This window comes from Hylobates moloch, unplaced genomic scaffold (genome assembly GCF_009828535.3).
Source record: "Hylobates moloch isolate HMO894 unplaced genomic scaffold, HMol_V3 SCAFFOLD_1, whole genome shotgun sequence".
Taxonomy (NCBI): Eukaryota; Metazoa; Chordata; class Mammalia; order Primates; family Hylobatidae; genus Hylobates; species Hylobates moloch.
Genome location: NW_026652276.1, coordinates 212,229,435 through 212,252,207, shown reverse-complemented (window position 1 = coordinate 212,252,207; position 22,773 = coordinate 212,229,435). Strand labels below are relative to the sequence as shown.

The 22,773-nt window shown below is 37.8% G+C and overlaps 2 protein-coding genes across 8 annotated transcripts in view; both read right to left on the bottom strand.

Annotated features, from left to right (window-relative positions):
- Window positions 1–22,773, bottom strand: part of MKLN1 (muskelin 1) — a 417,262-nt gene that overhangs the window by 166,005 nt on the left and 228,484 nt on the right. The window contains exon 1 of one of the 7 annotated variants that reach the window (XM_058426798.1): window positions 8,733–8,989. The exons of the other annotated variants lie outside the window; for them this stretch is intronic. The gene's annotated coding sequence lies outside the window, so the exon portion shown is untranslated. Of the gene's footprint in view, window positions 1–8,732; window positions 8,990–22,773 lie in introns of those variants that run through there. 7 annotated transcript variants of the gene reach the window in all.
- On the bottom strand, window positions 869–1,556 carry LOC116814365 (RNA polymerase II subunit A C-terminal domain phosphatase SSU72-like). Its single transcript, XM_032761765.2, is given in 2 exon segments — window positions 869–934; window positions 936–1,556. Coding segments are annotated over 2 exon segments (681 nt in total). The 5' UTR covers window positions 1,551–1,556.

The following is a 22,773-nucleotide window of genomic DNA, read 5'->3' as shown; positions in this document are numbered from 1 at the left end:
TCGGCTTACTGCAACCTCCGCCTCCCGGGTTCAAGGAATTCTCCTGCCTCAGCCTCCTGAGTAGCTGAGATTACAGGCGTGCACCATCACGCCCAGCTAACTTTTATATTTTTAGCAGAGACAGGTTTCACCATGTTGGCCAGGCTGGTCTCGAACTCCTAGCCTCAAGTGATCCACCTGCCTTGGCCTCCCAAAGTGCTGGGATTACAGGCATGAGCCACCACACCCGCCCTAATATTGTTAATTTTTAATAAAGTTGTTATATGTGTTCTTTTAAAAGTATCAATAGAATAAAAATACCATCGTCTATTTTTTTTTTTTTTTGACAGCAGGTTTTCTCACCGTCAGGACACATGGCTTAATGAGCAGATGATGCTCTTTGGGATACAGGACTTGATGGGTGGGACACAGGCTGAATTTCAGCTTTCACTCTTCAGTGGGATCTTCTAGTGCACGGTGCAACCTGCATAATGACAGATTTGTCAATCTGTTTATTGACAATTCCAGGTCACTCCTAACACGCCGCAGCAGAGCTCTGTACAGTCCCGCCTGGTGGGGAGGAGGGAGGGAAGGCAGGCACACGAAGACACAGCTATGTCGGGAAGTGCACACAAACCGTTGTCTTTCCTTTTTGGTTAAAGAAGAAAAACTTTGTAATCAATATCCCGCTCATAAGTAAAAGTGGAAAAGAAGAAACTTGATTGCTTTCATCTGGCGTTTTGTCATCTCCTCTCCCATTTCATACGCACAGTTTATTTGGGTAATGCTACCGTCACCAGCAGAACACCTGTAAGTAAAAACAAATGTCAGGAAGGAAAAAGTATGAACAACAGGAAGCTCCAGAAGCGGCTCCATGCGGGCGCTGGGCTCAGTAGAAGCAGACGGTGTGCAGAAAGGTGCGGCCGCTCTTCTCCTCGAACTCCTGCAGCAGCTAGCTCGTCAATCTCGTTCTCCATGTCTTCCGTGTGCTGGATACACTGGCAGAGCTCACAGATGAGAAACGCCCCCAGGGTGGCCTCCTCGTGGTTGTCCTGGATGTCCACATTGACCACGTGCACGGGCTGGCAGGTCTCCTGTTCTCTGGAATTCAGATCTTCCACCACCTGGTCATACACTCTCTCTTCGCAAGTGAGGATCAGATCAAACAGGTCTTTGCAGTTCTGGAACCTTTCTGGCCGGGGCTTGATTCTCTTATTTCTGTCCAGCATATGTAAAATCCCATTCTGTGTATAGAGTTCTTTGTCTTTCCTAAGAAGATCATTGTACATCTGGTCATTTGTGGTTTTGAAATCATAAACATTGGGCTTGTCGGGAGCTGGTCCTGGAAGCTTCACATGAGTCCCTGTTCCAAAGGATCGGAAGCTGAATCCCCGTTTGCTGAGAATGTTGTGCGCCTCCATGCTCCGGTTCTGGTTGCTCGAGCACACCACCGCCACCCGCAGCGGGGACGACGGCATGGCGGCGGCCCCAAAGGCCACGGCTCTCCCGCTTGGGTTCCCACCCCACCGCGGCGCTTCCGCGCGAGCAAAATGGCGGCCGCGGCGGCCCATCGTCTATTTTTTAAGTGAACAGCCTCTTCTTATACAGTCAAAAGTTTACATTATCTTGGTTTATCCTTAAACTTCCCTCACAGAATTTTACAAAATGTAAAATGTAATTTTACCTATATGCTGGAAGGTCTTTCGTTTTTCACTCCATATGACTTCTCCGAGAAAATGTCATGTGAATTAAGATTAAACTTTTTTTGTTTTTGATCATGAGATTCCAAGTGATTTTTAAAATTTCTTCTGGATGTTATTATCAATTTCATAAGTATACTATTGGCCAAAACAATATAAATATATTAAAAATTTTGACAGATGATGATTAAATATAGAGTAAAGGTATTAGATATGATTCTCAAAGACACGTGTACTTTCAAAACAATTATCTCATGTATATATGAATAAATATCACTGCTAGGATAAAATGGGATTCAACATCAACTCTATACTTATTTTTAATTTTTTTTTTTGAGACACAGTCTCGCTCTGTTGCCCAGGCTGGAGTGCAGTGGCATGATCATAGCTCACTGCAGCCTCGAATTCCTGGGCTCAAGTGATCCTCAAGCCTCAGCCTCTCAAGCAGCTAGAACTACATACAGGAGCACACCACCACACCCGACTAATTTAATGTTTTGTAGAGAAGAGGTCTCGCTATGTTACCCAAGCTATTCTCCAACTCCTGGACTCTATGATCCTCCCTTGCTCACATAAATAAATACAAGGGAACAGAAGGAATTTCTGTTACTACAGTTTGAGAATCTGAAAACCCAAAATAAAAAATGTTCCAAAATCTGCAAACTTTTTGAGTTCTGACGTGACACTGCAAAGAAATGCTCATGGGAGCATTTCAGATTTCAAATTTCAGATTAGGGATGCTCAACTGCTAAGTATATATTAACATAATGCAAATATTCCAAAATCGTAAAAATTCCAAAATCCAAAACACTTCTGGTCTTAAGCATTTCAAGTAAGGGATACTCAACCTGCACTGTTCCTGTACTACTAATTTTTTTTTTACCACCTTCCAAATTACATGCCAAAAATCGCATAATGAGCTATCATTAAAAATATTTATGATCTATCAGTCCAGGTGCGGTGGCTCACGACTGTAATCCCAGCACTTTGGGAGGCCAAGGCGGGTGGGTCGCCTGAGGTCAGGAGTTCAAGACCAGCCTGGCCAACATGGTGAAACCCCGTCTCTACTAAAAATATAAAAAATAAATTAGCCAGGCATAGTGGCGCGTGCCTGTAATCCCAGCTACTCGGGAGGCCGAGGCAGGAGAATCGCTTGAACCCAGGAGGTGGAGGTTGCAGTGAGCCAAGACGGTGCCACTGCACTCCAGCCTGGGCAACAGAGCAAGATCCGGCTCAAAAAAAAAATTATTTATGATACATCAACTGACAAATTGATTAGGTCCTCCTTTTATTTTGTTTAAAAGAATTGAGAACCACCTTTTTTGCATTTAACAAACCACCAGCAATGACAATACTACTGGTGAATAGACCACATTTTTAAGGAGCAAGGGCATAAGCCACAGGCAAGTTGTTAGGCAGATCAGTTTTAGGAAAGAATACACAAGAACAGTAAGACTTAGGAAACTGAGTATTTTAAAACTATTTTTGCCTGCGTACCCAGTGGAAGGTCTACATATAATCCCAGGGATAAGCATGCCTGAATTTGACAACACTCAAAATTAGCTATTAAAAACTGAAATTGCTGGGTCATAAGAGTACTTAAAAATTTTAATTTTAAACCATAGACTTAACTTTATTCACATCACTTTTCTATTGAAAAATCCTTTGATGGCTCCTCACTTTAAAAAAACAAAAAGAAACTCACTAACATGGGACATAGGATCCTATATAATTTGTGTTTATAATCAAAGCAATTCACACAAACACAACAATTCTCTATTTTTTTCTTAGTTAAAAGTAGTATTTATTATTTGCTAAAATGAGATAATATTTAATGTTTCAGGCAATACCCAAAGGCACTTAAAAAATAAAAATCACCCAAATTACTACAACCCAGAGATAATCACTTAATATTTTGGTAAATATCCCTGCAATCTTTTCTATATACACAGGCATACAAATCGTGTGTGTGTGTTTTTAAAATATAAATTGAATCAAACCATTTTAAAATCAGGGTTTTTTTGCTGTTTTCTCTTTTACATTGTATCTGAAGCATTTTCTCTACATCATTAAAAAATATTCTAAAACTTATGTGTGGCAGCCCAATATCCCATCATAATTCAAGGATATATAAAAAGACTGTCTCATTAAATCCAACAAATCTTAGGGCAACACATCTCTATCAACAGCATTAGATATCTGCCAGAAGATTAATTTGCAATTCACACATTCTCAGATTTATATAAAAATAAGTGCTGCCCTGTATGCCCCAGAAAAGCAGGTTAGACTACCATAAAAAAATCAAGATATCTTAATTTCCTCAAAAGAGTAAAATAAAATTCAAAGAGTTCTATTTTCAATATATTTAAATTTTTTACAGAGTAGTACACCCCCTAAATGCATTTGTGATAAGTGCTTATTATCTTCTGATATGCAGAATCATAAAGAAACTATAAATAAACAGAAGGGAATTCACTGACAAATAATGAAGGGAATAAATGTTAATTATGCAGAGAGGAAAGTGGCAAGTGACTTTGGAACAGTATCAGCCAAGCTACCTTCAATAAATACAATGTAATACTGTAACTATAAAATAAATCTTAACAAAAACTGAAAAGACTTACTAAAAGCATTAAAAAGGGTGAATGTGGAAAGAAATAAGGATAAGAACACCACTTCATATATACAAAGTCTAAGAAAGAAGTACATGATCAAGGACCCAGCCCATTAAGTGTCTTGTATAAACTTTAGGGAAAAGTCTACCTCCAAGCATCTTTCTGGTTATGATATGCTACACTAAATTGGAGTCAATTTCCTAAAGTGGAGCTGATGAATATGTACATGGGTAAGGATAAATTCCTACATTCAAGAAATGCAAAAAAATGGCAAGAGAAATTAAATCAGTACCCAAAGGAAGGCATAGCTCATCTTCCTCTTTCAAAGTCTCCCCTCAAGCCTTACCCAACAGTGGAAGCGCAATTCTCTGAATTTCAGTTCTGCAGCATTTACTGCTTTTGTCACTTACTCATACTTAGCCTTTGCTACCTCCTATTGAAACATGTATGGACAGTGTATCACCAGAGATTCTCTCTTCTACCTTCTAATAGATCAGGCTATTCTCTGGAATCAGTAAGCACCTAATAATCTGTTTATGGTAAAAATAGGAATTTGAAAAACCATGATACCACTATGTAGCAATAAAAATATACATTTTTTAAAAAGGTTTGTCTTTAACCTGTCACCCATCATGGCATTTTAGGTTGTAGAAAATAGAGATCTCCACAGATGCCAAAGACTTAAAATTTCAGACCTAGATGTATGAATTTTCCAATCATCTGAAATTCTAAGCTCTGGAACAAACTATTTTGTTAAACTAGAAGTTATTTTCAGCTTTTCAAAAATCTATGTCTCTCACTTCCCAGTCATCAATGCTGAAAGAAACAAAGAGAAAAAGATTAATTTGTTTTAAAAAAAAACCTGTCTTCTTTTGTATAAAGAAAGAATTCATAAAGAAGTTTCACTGCTTCCAAAAATATCTCCCATTTGATATTTCACATATAAACGAACAATATAAATTTTAGGAAAAAACACCGACTTTCAACTACTGTCCCCAGCACAAACTGCTTAGCAAACTATTATATGTGTACCTATGTGTGTACATGCCTGTACATTGATAAGTAAGTATCCTCAAATATGAAGGCAGGGAGCTAATTCATGTATTCTCAAGAAAAATGAAGATAAAGGACTAGCTAAACTGTCACAGAAAATTCTCAAAGTAATACATTTGAAGTCAAGCAATTTGCTATCTAATCCCAAATGATCACTTTCCTTACAGGGCTTCAATTCATATGCATTAAACGGTTTCTTGACACTACATAATAACAGAAAAAAAAAAATCAACAAAAAATCTGGCAGTTTCTCCAATAACTAAATCATAGTCAGCAAATGACCCAGAAATTCCACTGCTGGACATATACCCAAGAAATGAAAACATGTCCACAAAAAACTTGTATGAATGTTTATTATAGCAGCATTATTCATAATAGCCAATAAGTGGATATAATCCAAATGTCTATCAACTAATGCAGGGATCCCAAACCCCCAGGCCACAGACCAGTACTGGTTCCTGTAAGGAACTGAGATGCACAGCAGGAGGTGAGTGGCGGTGGGTTAGCAAGCATTACTGCCTGAGCTCTGCCTCCTGTCAGATCAGCATAGGCATCAGATTCTCATGGGAGCACCAACCTACTATGAACTGCACATGCAAGGGATCTAGGTTGGGTGCTCCTTACGAGAATCATTGTTGTTGTTGCTGTTTTGGTTTTGTTCCTTATAAGAATCTCATGCTTGATGATCTGAAATGGAACAATTTCATCCTGAAACCATCCTCCCCCATCACCCCCATCCATGGAAAAACTGCCTTCCACAAAGTCAGTCATGTGGTGCCAAAAAGGTTGGGGACCACTGAACTAATGAATGGCTAAACATAATGTGGTATATCGATACAACAGAATACTTACCAGCCATAAGAAGGATGTAGTACTGATACATGATACAATATAAACTTTGAAAACAATATCCTAAATGGAAGCCAATCACAAAAGGCCATATATGATTCCATTTATAGAAAATGTCTGAAATAGGCAAATCTATACACACCAAAAGTAGTTTAGTGGGTTGCTCAGGGATGGAAGAATAAGTGGATAATAGCCAAAGGCTACAGTTTTCCTTTTGAGATTATGAAAATGTTCTAAAATTGACTGCAATGACAGTCACATCTGTGAATGTACAAAAAATCCATGAATCAAATACCCTAAAGTAGAAGAATTGTATGGTACATAAATTACATCTCAAAAACACTGTTACATAAAAAAAAAAAAAATCAACCAACAAATAATTATGTTCAAAGAATTAGAGGAAATGATCCCTATCTTAAAATTAATCAAAATACTGATACTCAAAAACTATTAAAAACTATTAGGCAACTCAGATTCTGTAACAAACTGCACTCTATAAATTTTTCAAGGTCTCATTAAAAATATTACCTATAAAATCATAAATAACTTCATAATAAAAATATTTTAAAACTCAAAGATTTAAATAAAAAGCTTTCTATTGTTACAAGTCTTTCCAAATATAATACCTCCACCCTAGATATAACCAATTTCACTTAAGACACTCTCAGATTTTGCTGAAACTCATTGAAAAAAATACAGAATGGACTTAAAACACTAATGTGACATTCTGAATATGGCCAATATGACTCCTTACAGTCCTAAACCAAAACTGCACTAAAAAGAGAAAATTAATCAAAATGGCTAGTTAATTCACTCATTTACTCATTTAATAAATATTACGCTTGGACTACAATGATGATGGAGGAAAATTCCATACATTCTATGGAGTTTTTGGTCTAGTTGGAAAGATAGCTATTAATCAACGAATTATACATTTTAATACATAATTACAGGAAGCCGGGCACGGTGGCTCACGCCTGTAATCCCAGCACTTTGGGAGGCCAAGGCAGGTGGATCAACTGAGGTCAGGAGTTTGAGATCAGCCTGGCCAACATGATGAAACTCCGCCTCTACCAAAAATACAAAAATTAACCAGGCGTGGTGGTGCGCACCTGTAGTCCCAGCTACTTCAGAGGTTGAGGCAGGAAAATTGCTTGAACCTGGGAGGTGGAGGTGCCAAGATGGCACCACTGCACTCCAGCCTGGGCAACAAAGCGAGACTCCATCTCAAAAAAAAAAAAAAAAGCCGTAATTACAAACTGTAAAAAATGATAGATAGGTACACATTGATATAAAAGCATTTAAAGGCCAGGGGAATGGGTGCCAGATCAATGGGGAAAGGGGGTCAGGCAGGATTTCCTGAGAAAGTGACATTTTAGCTGATAGCTCAAGAATAAACAGGAGTTAGATTTTATGACTTTTCTGATGGAACTTCTTAATCAAAAGGGAAAAGGGAAGAAAGAGGACAGTGACAGGAAGGGAAAAGAAACATATCCAGGTTTGTTTAAAGTAGATTATAGCATTTCTATGTATATAAGACAACTTCCTTAACAACAAACACATAGGCGATATTGGCCATAATAAATATTAGCCATACTAAAAAAAAAGTAGGAATATTTAAAAAGTATTAAATACTAACATTTACAAAACCAAAGTTTACACCAAACCCAATTATCTTCCTTCTAAACCTACATCTTCACATAAATATAAGATTCCATAAAAGTTCTAACAAAAAGGTAGATAATTTAAAAATCCTATTATATGAAGGGAAATACTATACTTACAGAAAGATTAAACTCTCAATTTTTTTTTTTTTTTTTGAGACTGAGTCTCGCTCTGTCACCCAGGCTGGAGTTACAGTGGCACAATCTCAGCTCGCGGCAACCTCCACCTCCTGGGTTCAAGCAATTCTCATGCCTCAGCCTCCCAAATAGCTGGGAGCACAGGCATGCACCAACACGTCCTGCTATTTTTTGTATTTTTAGTAGAGATGGGGTTTCACTATGTTGGCCAGGCTGAATTCCTGACCCCAAGTGATCCACCCACCTTGGCCTCCCAAAGTGCTGGGATTACAGGCATGAGCCACTGCACCTGACCAACTCTCAATTTCTTAACCTTATAAACAAGTAAGTCTCAAAAGAAATATGCAAATCACCAACAAAACCAAAAATAAAATCTCATTTTAACTCTTAATAAGCATTTAAAACAACTGCTTAACAATCACTTCTCAGTCTTTTGGCTAAGAACAAGAATAAAACAACTGCTAACAAATCATGTTACAGTTAGTTGACCCTTGAACAATGTGGGGCCTAGGGGCGCCAACTCCCATGCAGTTGAAAAAGCCATGTATGACTTTTGACTCCCATAAAACTTAACTGCTAATAGCTTACTGTTGACTAGAAGCCTTATCAATAACATGAACAGCCAATTAACACATATTTCATGTGTTACGTGTATGACATACTATATTCTTAAAATAAGCTAGAGAAAGGAAAATGTTATTAAGAAAATTATAAGGAAGAGAAAAAATATTTACTATTCATTAAATGGAAGTGGATCATCATAAAGGTCTTCATCGTTGTCATCTTCACGTTGAGTAGGCTGAGGAGAAAGAGAAGGGATCTACCTTTCTGTCTCAAGGTGGCAGAAGCAGAAGAAAATCACGTATAAGTAGACCTGCAAATTCAAATCCATGTTGTTCAAGGGTCAACTGTATTTATGTTCCACAATTCTTTCCCATCAGATAGCAAGAATAAGCAGTTAATGAAGGAAAACACTTAGCAAGAGACCAAAGAACTCTGGGGATCAAGTTTTACGTTATTACATTAATATAACCATGAGAAACTCACAGGCCTACAAGATATAACACTCTATTCCAAAAGAACTATAAACACAGAAAGATTTCTGCTTTTGAATATGACGGAATAGTCTGTAGCAGATCAACACTCCCTCTTAAACTAGAAAAACTATATTAAATAGGGAGAAAGTTCTTAAAATATCAGAGACTTTCTGAGGTAGCTAAGACTTGAGGTGGCAAGAAACTCACTGAAGGGTATCTCACATTTTGTGCAGCCTTCTCTTTCAAGACATGTCACCTATTTCTTTAATGGCACAGGCCAAGGGGCTGAGAAGCCAAAAAAGGACAGCCACTAGGAGGCAGAGAAGTCAGCAAAGCTTTTGGCAATTTCATGGGAGTAGGGGGACAAAACTTGGTAGCTAAGTCTTGAGGAGTCAAGATCCCCTAGTGAAAGAAGGCACAGAAGAACAAATGTGACAGTACTGATTTTCCTCTTAAGGGATTTGTCAGCTTTTAAACTGCACGTAGCAAAAGTCGAAAAAGCCAGCAGAAAACAATTAAAAAGGAAGAAGGAGCTTTTAAAACTCTCATGGGTCTGGAAAGAAGAAAAGCCAGAGAAGCCCTAAAAACACCCAATCTCTTAATTGAGATCTCTAGGGGGTTACCAAGTTGGAAGCAAACTACAGGTAGAACAAGGTTTATAAGGCTGAAAACCCAACCTCAAGTCAGCAGTTGCAGTGATCTCTATCTGCCTGCAAGAAGATAGGTGAATCTGAAGATATGTGAATCCTATCTGGGGAAATGTATCATTATAGATACAAAGTTTGTATCTAAAATTCTGCATATAATGTCTGGCACTCAATCAAAAAGTTGCCTAATAATAATTATTACTATTATGTTATTATCCACATACAATAATTTATATAATATACAATAGAATATATAATTAATATACATTAATATACAAATATATTAACTATTACTATTATTTGGCCTAACAAGATGCAAAATCAAAAGGAAAAAGATGATGGAAATAGGCCTATAGGTAATACAGATATTGGAGTTTCCAGATGCAGACTTTAAAGCAATTTGATTAATATGCTCAAAAAATACATGACAAGAGATTTTCACATAATTAGAATCTATCTTAAAAACAGAGAATCAAATAAAAATTCTAAAACTAAAAAATACTATAACTAAAATAAGAATAGATGGGGTTAAAAAGCAGATTGGACATAGTTAAATTCAAAATAAGTAAACTGAAATACAGTCAAGTAGAAACTATCCAGAATGGAGTAAGAGGAGGAAAAAAATCATAAAAATAACAGAAGAGAGCAGGAGACATATGGGGATAAAAAGTATAATAAAGATTTAACTGGAGTCACAGAGCAAAGGAGACAAAAATGGGGCAGAAACAATATTTTTTAAAAGTCAAAATTTTTTCACAACTGATCAGTCGCACTACAAATTCAAGAGGTGCCAGAAACTCCAAACAGGGTACAAACAAAACCATTCTTCGGTGCATCACTGAAAAGCTGTTTAAACTTAAAGAAAAAGAGAATGACAAAAAGAAAGGCAGCTGAACAAGAAAGTCATACTACCTTCCAAGGAGCAACAATAAGTCTGACAGCTGATTTTGCAACAGAAACAATGGAAGCTAGAAGACAATGAACTGAGATCTTTAAAGTGCTTCAAGAAAATAACAGCTAATAACGTAGAATTCTACAGTCATCTAATATATTCTTCAAAGATGAAAATAAATAAATTTCAAACAAGCAAAAACTGAGAATTCAGTATCACCAAACTCCCTAAAAAGAGTTCCTCAGACAGAGGAAAATTAATCTCAGATGGAAGCATGTAAATACAAAAGGAAATAAAGAACAATGGAAAGGGTAAATACTAACTGTACAAAACAACAGTCTCTGGATTTAAATGTAGACTTGAAATGCATGACAATGACAACATAAAAGCAGGAGAGTGATAAATGCTATTAAAGTTTTCTAGGGTCCTAACAATGTCTGAGATGTTGTTTTTCAAAATCCTAATGAATATGCAACTCTAATGTACCACAAGAATGCTTGTGGTAATCTAGCATAATCACCAAAAGAACAGTAACAGAATATATAACTAACAAGCTAACAAAGGGAGGAATAAAATAATATTTTTTAAACACTTGATTAATCCAAAAGAAGGCAACAATGAAAACAGAATATAGAACAAGTAGGACAAACAGAAAACAATAAAATGATAGACATAAACCCAAATTTATCAATAATTATATTTACTGTTAATGAGCTAAATATACTTCAGATTTAATTAAAAACAGGCAAGCAAAAATCTGTTTATTCTTAACAAGAAACAGACCTCAAATATAAAGCTACAGGAGCATTAAAAACAAAAAGGAGAGAGAAAGTTATACCATGTAAGCAAACAGTAGCCAAAATAAAGCAGTTGTAGCTATACTAAGAAGACTTTGAGGTGAGAGACAAGTGTTACTAGAGAAAAAAAGGGACATGTTATAATGATAAAGAGCCAATGTACAAGAAACATAAGTTTGTATGTGCCTAGTAATATGACTTCAAAATACATAAAGCATACAGTTTAGTTCTTTATAGAACTAAAAAGAGAAATATACAAATGCACAATCACAGTAAGACACATTTAACACTTAACCTCAAGACACCTCTCTCTGTAATGAATAGAAAAAAAAAGGCAAAAAAAATTCAGTAAGGATAGAGAAGATCTGAACAACACAATAACACAATTTACAAACTTGAACTTAACAAAGTACATAGAAGACAGTAGTTAACAGCAGAATGCATAGTCTTTTCAAGGGTACATAAACGTTTATAAAAATGCTGAGCCATAAAATAAGTATCAATAAAGGTCTGAAACTATTCAGTGTGTTCTCCAATCATAGTGAAATTAAGAAATTAGTAACAGAAAGATAACTAGCAAATCCCCAAATGTTCAAAAAGTAAGAAATACATTTGTTAAAAAAAAACAAACCTACAGGTCAAAGAATAAGCCAAAATAAAATTTGAAAAACATTTCTGCATAAATGATAACGAACATGTAACATACCAAAACTTGTGGGATACAGCTAAAATGTGTTGAGAGGAAACCCTACAGTCTTAGGACTAAACATAGCCTAGTTTTCCAATTATTATTAACAACCAATTCAAAATATAAGTTATGTTAGGGTACTTCAATCTAATTAGCTGCCATTCAACAACTTTTTTAAGGACAGATTTATATTAGACTACTTAAATTATTACTAGATAATGACTATGATATTTCCTTTCTCTTTGTATACTTTTTTAAACATGGATTAATCTTAATAAGTAACACTTCATCATAAGCAAAACCCATTAAACAAACAATATCTTTGTTTATCTACAGTATAAATATACGTACACAGTATTCTACAGAATGTTACTTTGACTTCACAGATTTTTACAAATACTCGTAACCAAGTCATGAAGTTCTCATTAAACAAAAAAAAATTTTCTAACTGAAACATCTCCCCAATGTGCAAAGATGTTAAAAAATATTTTCTTCAAAAGTCCCCCATATTAATAGATTTTAATACTGCTGGACTTCTCAGAGCTTTACCTGACCATCCCTTAATAAGCAACAATCTACAGAACCAGCCATTCACAAAACAAGCCCTGGGAAATCCGGTTGTAGAGAAGATACCCGGATCAATTATCCTAAGATTGAACCTATAAAGACCTAGAAATTTTATAAATTTTCTACTCTATTGTCCCTTATCAGAGATTTCTGACAAATGATATTATAAACAAACAGTAATTAGGGATCTCTAAATTCTCAACTGTACATTCTTTGAAACATTTTATACATATTAAAATGTCTATAAATAGCTGTATCTCTAAAATTAAAGTCTAGAAAATCTTTCATATTTCCAAAAACGATTTTTGAATGACTGAAATACAGCAAACTCATTGCCACAAGTGGCTGAAATGTATCTTATCTACATGTAAAACATCACAAAGTCTTTGTATCAGGCCAAAAATCATTTATTAAAAACCTATTTAAATATTTACCTAAAAGTTAATGCAAATAATAGAACCATTTACCCATCTGCCCAAAAAATTGTACATAAACCTCTCAACATTTGATCAAGATAAAAACTATTTCTACACAAGAAACTGATGCTCAGAAAAGAATCATAACTTGCCAAAAGTCACAAATATCTAATTCTAGGAATCAGCTCTGTAGACTCAAATTCTCGTCCTGAGTACATTTCTTCCATCCTGAGTGTTTTTATTTTTCTGAAGTTCTAAGAGTCCCAGACTGAAAAACACAGAACTTTCAGTGGCCAGTAAGGTTCCCAAGCAAGGCCAGTGTCCTTAAATCTCCGTTTAAGATAAGGAGAAAAGGAAAAAAAGGAAGGGCATAATAGTATCCAGTCTCCTGGGAGTTGCATGCCTCCAATCTAGTGGTTCACAAATTCTGGGTTGCAGGAGCCTACAGAATTATTGTAACAAGATCTCAAATCCATTTGCATAACCACCATTATCTGTACACCAAATACACAATAAATATATTCTATTTTTCAACTATATGTGATTAATAAAATCAAAATTCACTTAAAAGCTAAAGTAAAGGGATACAGGAGGAAGAAACAAAAAAGTTATTGGGAGCATTATCACTTTTGAATTATATAAGCATCCTCTAGACATCTCTACGGACCTGTCTCTGATTTAAACATGTTTTCTTCCAAATTACCAAGGATAATGCCAAAATGAACTCAGAGTAGTCCACAAAGAGAGAAGGAAAATAAACTGATATCTTTAATCCAGCAACTCAACATCTAGGAATTTATCACCAATGAGTTCAAAATTTTTTTCCAGGCTGGGCACGGTGGCTGTAATCCCAACACTTTGGGAGGCCGAGGTGGGCGGACCACCTGAGGCCAGGAGTTCGAGACCAGCCTGACCAACATGAAGAAACCCCGTCTCTACTAAAAATACAAAAAATTAGCTGGGTATGGTGGCACATGCCTGTAATCCCAGCTACTCGCGAGGCTGAGGTAGGAGAATCGCTTGAACCTGGGAGGCGGAGGTTGCGGTGAGCCGAGACTGCGCCATTGCACTCCAGCCTGGGCAACAAGAGCGAAACTCTGTCTCAAAAAAAAAAAAAAAAAAAAAAATTTCTGTAAAGCAAAACTACCTCATGACTCATAACGGTCAAACAACAAGAAACACAAATGAAAATAAAATAAAACCACAAAGCCTAAATGTCTAATAACAGGGGACCAATTAAACAAAATGACATAAAGTCATTACATGGAATATAATGTAACCATAATAAATAAATTTTGGCTGGGCACAGTGGCTCACACCTACAATCCCAGCACTTTGGGGCACTGAGATGGGAGGATCACTTGAGCCCAGAAGCTGGGACCAGCCTGGGCAACATAGTGGGATCCCATTTCTACAAAAAATTTTAAAAATTAGCCAGGCACGGTTGGCTGGGCATGGTGGCTCATGCCTGTAATCCCAGCACTTAGGGAGGCCGAAGCAAGTGGATCATTTGAGGTAGGAGTTCAAGACCAGCCTGGCCAACATGGTGAAACCCTGTCTCTACCAAAAATACAAAAATTAACCAGACATGGTGGTGCATGCCTGTAATACCAGCTACTCAGGAGGCTAGGCACGAGAATTGCTTGAACCCAGGAGGCAGAGTTTGCAGTGAGCCGAGATGGTGCCACTAAATTCCAGTCTGGGTGACAGAGCGAGACTCCATCTAAAAAAAAAAAAAAATTAGCCAGGCGTGATGGCATGTGCCTGTAGTCCCAGCTACTTGAGAAACTGAGGCTGGAGGATCGCTTGAGCCCAGGAGGTCGAGGCTGCAGTGAACTATGATCATGCCACTGTACTCCAGCATGGGTGACAGAGCAAGACCCTGTCCCTTTAAAATATATATATATATATATAGAATATTTAATAACATAAGGAAGTATTTATTATATGTTAAGGAGGAAAAAGCAAATATAGAAAAGCAAACGGAGGACAACAGTAAATTGAAAAATACATATATCTACAGTAAAAGATCTGGAATGATAATAAACAGTATTTAAAGCGTGACTAGTTATCTTTAGGTAGTGATATCAATGGTAATTTAAATTTTGTTTCTGTGGGTCCATATTTTACAAATATTCCATAATAAACATAGAGCATTTTTTACATCAAAATATATATTAAAATATATATAAAATATATTTTAACATATATTATATAAAAAGTGTCTTTTTTTTCTTTCTTAGACATGGGGTGTTGAGATGCTGTCTTTTTCTTTTGTAGAAACAAAGAGAAAAGAAAAGTATATATATACATTTACATATTTTTAACGTAATAATATATAACTATGCATATATATTTTATGTAATAAAAATATATAAATATTTATATATATTTTTTCTTTAGTAGAGATGGGGTATGTTGCCCAGGCTGGTCTCAAACTCCTGGTCTCAAGTGATGGTCCTGCCTCAGCCTCCCAAAGTGCTAGGATTACAGGCATGAGCCACCGTGCCTAGCCTATATATTCATTTTTAAATGTGAAATTTTAAAATTAGTTTTGAAAAGAGTTGAAATAAATTCACCTTCTATTCTAGTTGTCAAATCATAACACTTGTACTGAACCATGAATCAATCACATGTTGACACACAGTGCTATTTTAAGTACTATTTGATTTTAAGTAATAAGACGAACAGGAAAAAGGTAAACACACTTAAAAATCTATCAGATTTTATCATCTAAATTATCTAAGTCATTCAACAATATGTAAACAAGAATCATTCTATACCAATGAAATTACCTAATATGTAAAAAATACTTTCAAAGTTTCTCCCAGTTCTCATATGAGTATACTAAAATCTTAAACATCAAGATAAAATTTATTTTTCCCTCTTGCTGTTCTAACCTTAGAGCACTTCTTATCTGTAATTTCAATTAGACATATACAATAGCCATATACAATAATGAACAGCTTTTGTAACAGAAGTCAAAGGCCCAAGATGAGAACCTTATCACCTACATTTTCTTCCTCATCATCATTATTATTATTGCAGAGGGGTCCCACTGTGTTGCCCATGCTGGTCTCAAACTCGTGGGCACAAGTGATCCTCCTGCCTTGGCCTCCCAAAGTGCAGGGATTACAGGTGTAAGCCACCCTGCCCTGTCCCTTACACTTTCAACTCTTAGACCTGGGCAAGTTAACTTACCTCTCTGAATCTCACTTTTCCTAGCTCTAAAATAGAATAATATTTATCTCATAGGGTTTTTGTGAAGACTATATCAAAGAACACATGCTAAATGCTCAGTACAGTGCCTGAAGAATAGAAGGTACTCAATAAGTGGTGACTGTTATTAGAGTCACAATGCAATAGTTTTTAAGTCAGAAAACCTGTCAAGCCTCTGGAAAACTATATGACCCTGGGCAAGCTACTTACCCTGTATGGACTTCGGTTTCATCCTCTGCAAAACATATATATATATAAAAATCTATCTTACAGGTATGTGCCAAGAATTAAACAAAACTGTCGGTGGAGCCAAGATGGCCGAATAGGAACAGCTCCGGTCTCCAGCTCCCAGCCCCAGCCACACAGAAGACTGGTGATTTCTGCATTTCTGCTTGAGGTACCGGTTTCATCTCACTAGGGAGTGCCTAACAGTGGGTGCAGGACAGACGGTGAAGCGCACTGTGCGCGAGCCGAAGCAGGGCGAGGCATTGCCTCACTCGGGAAGTGCAAGGGGTCAGGGAGTTCCCTTTCCTAGTCAAAGAAAGGGGAAACAGACGGCACCTGGAATATCGGGTCAGTCCCATCCTAATACTGCGCTTCTCCAACGGGCCTGGAAAACGGCACACTAGGAGATTGTGTCCCGCACCTGGCTCGGAGGGTCCTATGCCCACGGAGTCTCGCTGATTGCTAGCACAGCAGTCTGAGATCAAGCTGCAAGGCGGCAGCGAGGCTGGGGGAGGGGCGCCCGCCATTGCCCAGGCTTGCTTAGGTAAACAAAGCAGCCAGGAAGCTCGAACTGGGTGGAGCCCACCATAGCTCAAGGAGGCCTGCCTGCCTCTGTAGGCTCCACCTCTGGGGGCAGGGCACAGACAAACAAAAACTCAGCAAAGAACCTCCACAGACTTAAATGCCCCTGTCTGACTGACAGCTTTGAAGAGAGTAGTGGTTCTCCCAGCACGCAGCTGGAGATCTGAGAACAGACAGACTGCCTCCTAAAGTCGGTCCCTCACCCCTGAGCAGCCTAACTGGGAGGCACCCCCCCCAGTAGGGTCAGACTGACACCTCATTCAACCGGGTACTCCCCTGAGACAAAACTTTCAGAGGAACTATCAGACAGCTGAATTTGTGGTCTCACGAAAATCCGCTGTTCTGCAGCCACCGCTGCTGACACCCAGCCAAACAGGGTCTGGAGTGGACCTCTAGTAAACTCCAACAGACCTGCAGCTGAGGGTCCTGTCTGGTAGAAGGAAAACTAACAAACAGAAAGGACTTCAACACCAAAAACCCATCTGTACATCACCATCACCAAAGACAAAAAGTAGATAAAACCACAAAGATGGGGAAAAAACAGAGCAGAAAAACTGGAAACTCTAAACAACAGAGCACCTCTCCTCCTCCAAAGGAACGCAGTTCCTCACCAGCAACGGAACAAAGCTGGATGGAGGATGACTTTGATGAGTTGAGAGAAGAAGGCTTCAGACGATCAAACTACTCTGAGCTACGAGAGGAAATTCAAAACAATAGCAAAGAAGTTAAAAACTTTGAAAAAAAATTAGAAGGATGGATAACTAGAATAACCAATGGAGAGAAGGGCTTAAAGGAGCTGATGGAGCTGAAAGCCAAGTTTCGAGAACTACGCGAAGATTGCAGAAGCCTCAGTAGCAGATGCGATCAACTGGAAGAAAGGGTATCCCTGATGGAAGATGAAATGAATGAAATGAAGAGAGAAGGGAAGTTTAGAGAAAAAAGAATAAAAAGAAATGAACAAAGCCTCCAAGAAATTTGGGACTATGTGAAAAGACCAAACCTACGTCTGATTGGTGTACCTGAAAATGATGGGGAGAATGGAACCAAGTTGGAAAACACTCTGCAAGATATTATCCAGGAGAACTTCCCCAATCTAGCAAGGCAGGCCAGCATTCAGATTCAGGAAATACAGAGAACGCCACAAAGATACTCCTCGAGAAGGGCAACTCCAAGACACATAATTGTCAGATTCACCAAAGTTGAAATGAAGGAAAAAATGTTAAGGGCAGCCAGAGAGAAAGGTCGGGTTACCCACAAAGGGAAGCCCATCAGACTAACAGCTGATCTCTCAGCAGAAACTCTACAAGCCAGAAGAGAGTGGGGGCCGATATTCAACATTCTTAAAGAAAAGAATTTTCAACCCAGAATTTGCTATCCCGCCAAACTAAGCTTCATAAGTGAAGGAGAAATAAAATACTTTACAGACAAGCAAACGCTGAGTGATTTTGTCACCACCAGGCCTGCCCTAAAAGAGCTCCTGAAGGAAGCACTAAACATGGAAAGGAACAACCGGTTCCAGCCACTGCAAAAACATGCCAAATTGTAAAGACCATCGAGGCTAGGAAGAAACTATAGCAACTAACGAGCAAAATAACCAACTAACATCATAATGACAGGATCAGATTCACACATAACAATATTAACGTTAAATGTAAATGGGCTAAATGCTCCAATCAAAAGACACAGACTGGCAAACTGGATAAGGAGTCAGGACCCATCAGTGTGCTGTATTCAGGAAACCCATCTCACGTGCAGAGACACACATAGACTCCAAATAAAGGGATGGAGGAAGATCTATCAAGCAACTGGAAAACAAAAAAAGGCAGGGGTTGCAATCCTAGTCTCTGATAAAATAGACTTTAAACCAACAAAGATCATAAGAGACAAAGAAGGCCATTACATAATGGTAAAGGGATCAATTCAACAAGAAGAGCTAAATATCCTAAATATATATGCACCCAACACAGGAGCACCCAGATTCATAAAGCAAGTCCTCAGTGACCTACAAAGGGACTTAAACTCCCACACAATAATAATGGGAGATTTTAACACCCCACTGTCAGCATTAGACAGATCAACGAGACAGAAAGTTAACAAGGATATCCAGGAATTGAACTCAGCTCTGCACCAAGCAGACCTAATAGACATCTACAGAACTCTCCACCCCAAGTCAACAGAATATACATTTTTTTCAGCACCACACCACACCTATTCCAAAATTGACCACATAGTTGGAAGTAAAGCTCTCCTCAGCAAATGTAAAACAACAGAAATTATAACAAACTGTCTCTCAGACCACAGTGCAATCAAACTAGAACTCAGGATTAAGAAACTCACTCAAAACCGCTCAACTACATGGAAACTGAACAACCTGCTCCTGAATGACTATTGGGTACATAATGAAATGAAGGCAGAAATAAAGATGTTCTTTGAAACCAACGAGAACAAAGACACAACATACCAGAATCTCTGGGACACATTCAAAGCAGTGTGTAGAGGGAAATTTATAGCACTAAATGCCCACAAGAGAAAGCAGGAAAGATCCAAAATTGACACCCTAACATCACAATTAAAAGAACTAGAAAAGCAAGAGCAAACACATTCAAAAGCTAACAGAAGGCTAGAAATAACTAAAATCAGAGCAGAACTGAAGGAAATAGAGACACAAAAAACCCTTCAAAAAATTAATGAATCCAGGAGCTGGTTTTTTGAAAAGATCAACAAAATTGATGGACCGCTAGCAAGACTAATAAAGAAGAAAAGAGAGAAGAATCAAATAGATGCAATAAAAAACGAAAAAGGGGATATCACCACCGATCCCACAGAAATACAATCTACCATCAGAGAATACTACAAACACCTCTATGCAAATAAGCTAGAAAATCTAGAAGAAATGGATAAATTCCTCGACAAATACACCCTCCCAAGACTAAACCAGGAAGAAGTTGAATCTCTGAATAAACCAATAACAGCTTCTGAAATTGTGGCAATAATCAATAGCTTACCAACCAAAAAGAGTCCAGGACCTGATGGATTCACAGCTGAATTCTACCAGAGGTACAAGGAGGAACTGGTACCATTCCTTCTGAAAGTATTCCAATCAATAGAAAAAGAGGGAATCCTCCCTAACACATTTTATGAAGCCAGCATCATCCTGATACCAAAACCTGGCAGAGACATAACCAAAAAAGAGAATTTCAGACCAATATCCTTGATGAACATTGATGCAAAAATCCTCAATAAAATACTGGCAAACCGAATCCAGCAGCACATCAAAAAGCTTATCCACCATGATCAAGTGGGCTTCATCCCTGGGATGCAAGGCTGGTTCAACATACGCAAATCAATAAATGTAATCCAGCATGTAAACAGAACCAAAGACAAAAACCACATGATTATCTCAATAGATGCAGAAAAGGCCTTTGACAAAATTCAACATCTCTTCATGCTAAAAACTCTCAATAAATTAGGTATTGATGGGACGTATCTCAAAATAATAAGAGCTATCTATGACAAACCCACAGCCAATATCATACTGAATGGGCAAAAACTGGAAGCATTCCCTCTGAAAACTGGCACAAGACAGGGATGCCCTCTCTCACTGCTCCTATTCAACATAGTGCTGGAAGTTCTGGCCAGAGCAATCAGGCAGGAGAAGGAAATAAAGGGTATTCAATTAGGAAAAGAGGAAGTCAAATTGTCCCTGTTTGCAGATGACATGATTGTATATCTAGAAAACCCCATTGTCTCAGCCCGAAATCTCCTTAAGCTGATTAGCAACTTCAGCAAAGTCTCAGGATACAAAATTAATGTACAAAAATCACAAGCATTCTTGTACACCAATAACAGACAAACAGAGAGCCAAATCATGAGCGAACTCCCATTCACAATTGCTTCAAAGAGAATAAAATACCTAGGAATCCAACTTACAAGGGATGTGAAGGACCTCTTCAAGGAGAACTACAAACCACTGCTCAATGAAATAAAAGAGGATACAAACAAATGGAAGAACATTCCATGCTCATGGGTTGGAAGAATCAATATCGTGAAAATGGCCATACTGCCCAAGGTCATTTATAGATTCAATGCCATCCCCATCAAGCTACCAATGACTTTCTTCACAGAATTGGAAAAAACTACTTTAAAGTTCATATGGAACCAAAAAAGAGCCCGCATTGCCAAGTCAATCCTAAGCCAAAAGAACAAAGCTGGAGGCATCACGCTACCTGACTTCAAACTATACTACAAGGCTACAGTAACCAAAACAGCATGGTACTGGTACCACAACAGAGACATAGATCAATGGAACAGAACAGAGCCCTCAGAAATGATGCCGCATAGCTACAACTATCTGATCTTTGACAAACCTGACAAAAATAAGAAATGGGGAAAGGATTCCCTATTTAATAAATGGTGCTGGGAAAACTGGCTAGCCATATGTAGAAAGCTGAAACTGGATCCCTTCCTTACACCTTATACAAAAATTAATTCAAGATGGATTAAAGACTTATATGTTAGACCTAAAACCATTAAAATCCTACAAGAAAACCTAGGCAATACCATTCAGGACATAGGCGTGGGCAAGGACTTCATGTCTAAAACACCAAAAGCAATGGCAACAAAAGCCAAAATCGACAAATGGGATCTCATTAAACTAAAGAGCTTCTGCACAGCAAAAGAAACTATCATCAGAGTGAACAGGCAACCTACAGAATGGGACAAAATTTTTGCAACCTACTCATCTGACAAAGGGCTAATATCCAGAATCTACAATGAACTCAAACAAATTTACAAGAAAAAAACAAACAACCCCATCAAAAAGTGGGCAGAGGACATGAACAGACACTTCTCAAAAGAAGACATTTATGCAGCCGAAAAACACATGAAGAAATGCTCATCATCACTGGCCATCAGAGAAATGCAAATCAAAACCACAGTGAGATACCATCTTACACCAGTTAGAATGGCCATCATTAAAAAATCAGGAAACAACAGGTGCTGGAGAGGATGTGGAGAAATAGGAACACTTTTACACTGTTGGTGGGACTGTAAACTAGTTCAACCATTGTGGAAGTCAGTGTGGCGATTCCTCAGGGATCTCGAACTAGAAATACCATTTGACCCAGCCATCCCATTACTGGGTATATACCCAAAGGACTATAAATCATGCTGCTATAAAGACACATGCACACGTATGTTTATTGCGGCACTATTCACAATAGCAAAGAGTTGGAACCAACCCAAATGTCCAACAACGATAGACTGGATTAAGAAAATGTGGCACATATACACCATGGAATACTATGCAGCCATAAAAAATGATGAGTTCGTGTCCTTTGTAGGGACATGGATGAAACTGGAAAACATCATTCTCAGTAAACTATCGCAAGGACAAAAAACCAAACACCGCATGTTCTCACTCATAGGTGGGAATTGAACAATGAGAACTCATGGACACAGGAAGGGGAACATCACACTCCGGGGACTGTTGTGGGGTGGGGGGAGGGGGGAGGGACAGCATTAGGAGATACACCTAATGCTAAAGGACGAGTTAATGGGTGCAGGAAATCAACATGGCACATGGATACATATGTAACAAACCTGCACATTGTCACATTGTGCACATGTACCCTAAAACCCTAAAGTATAATAAAAAAGAAAAAAAAAAAAAAAAAAAAAAAAAAAAAAAAAAAAAAAAAAAAAAA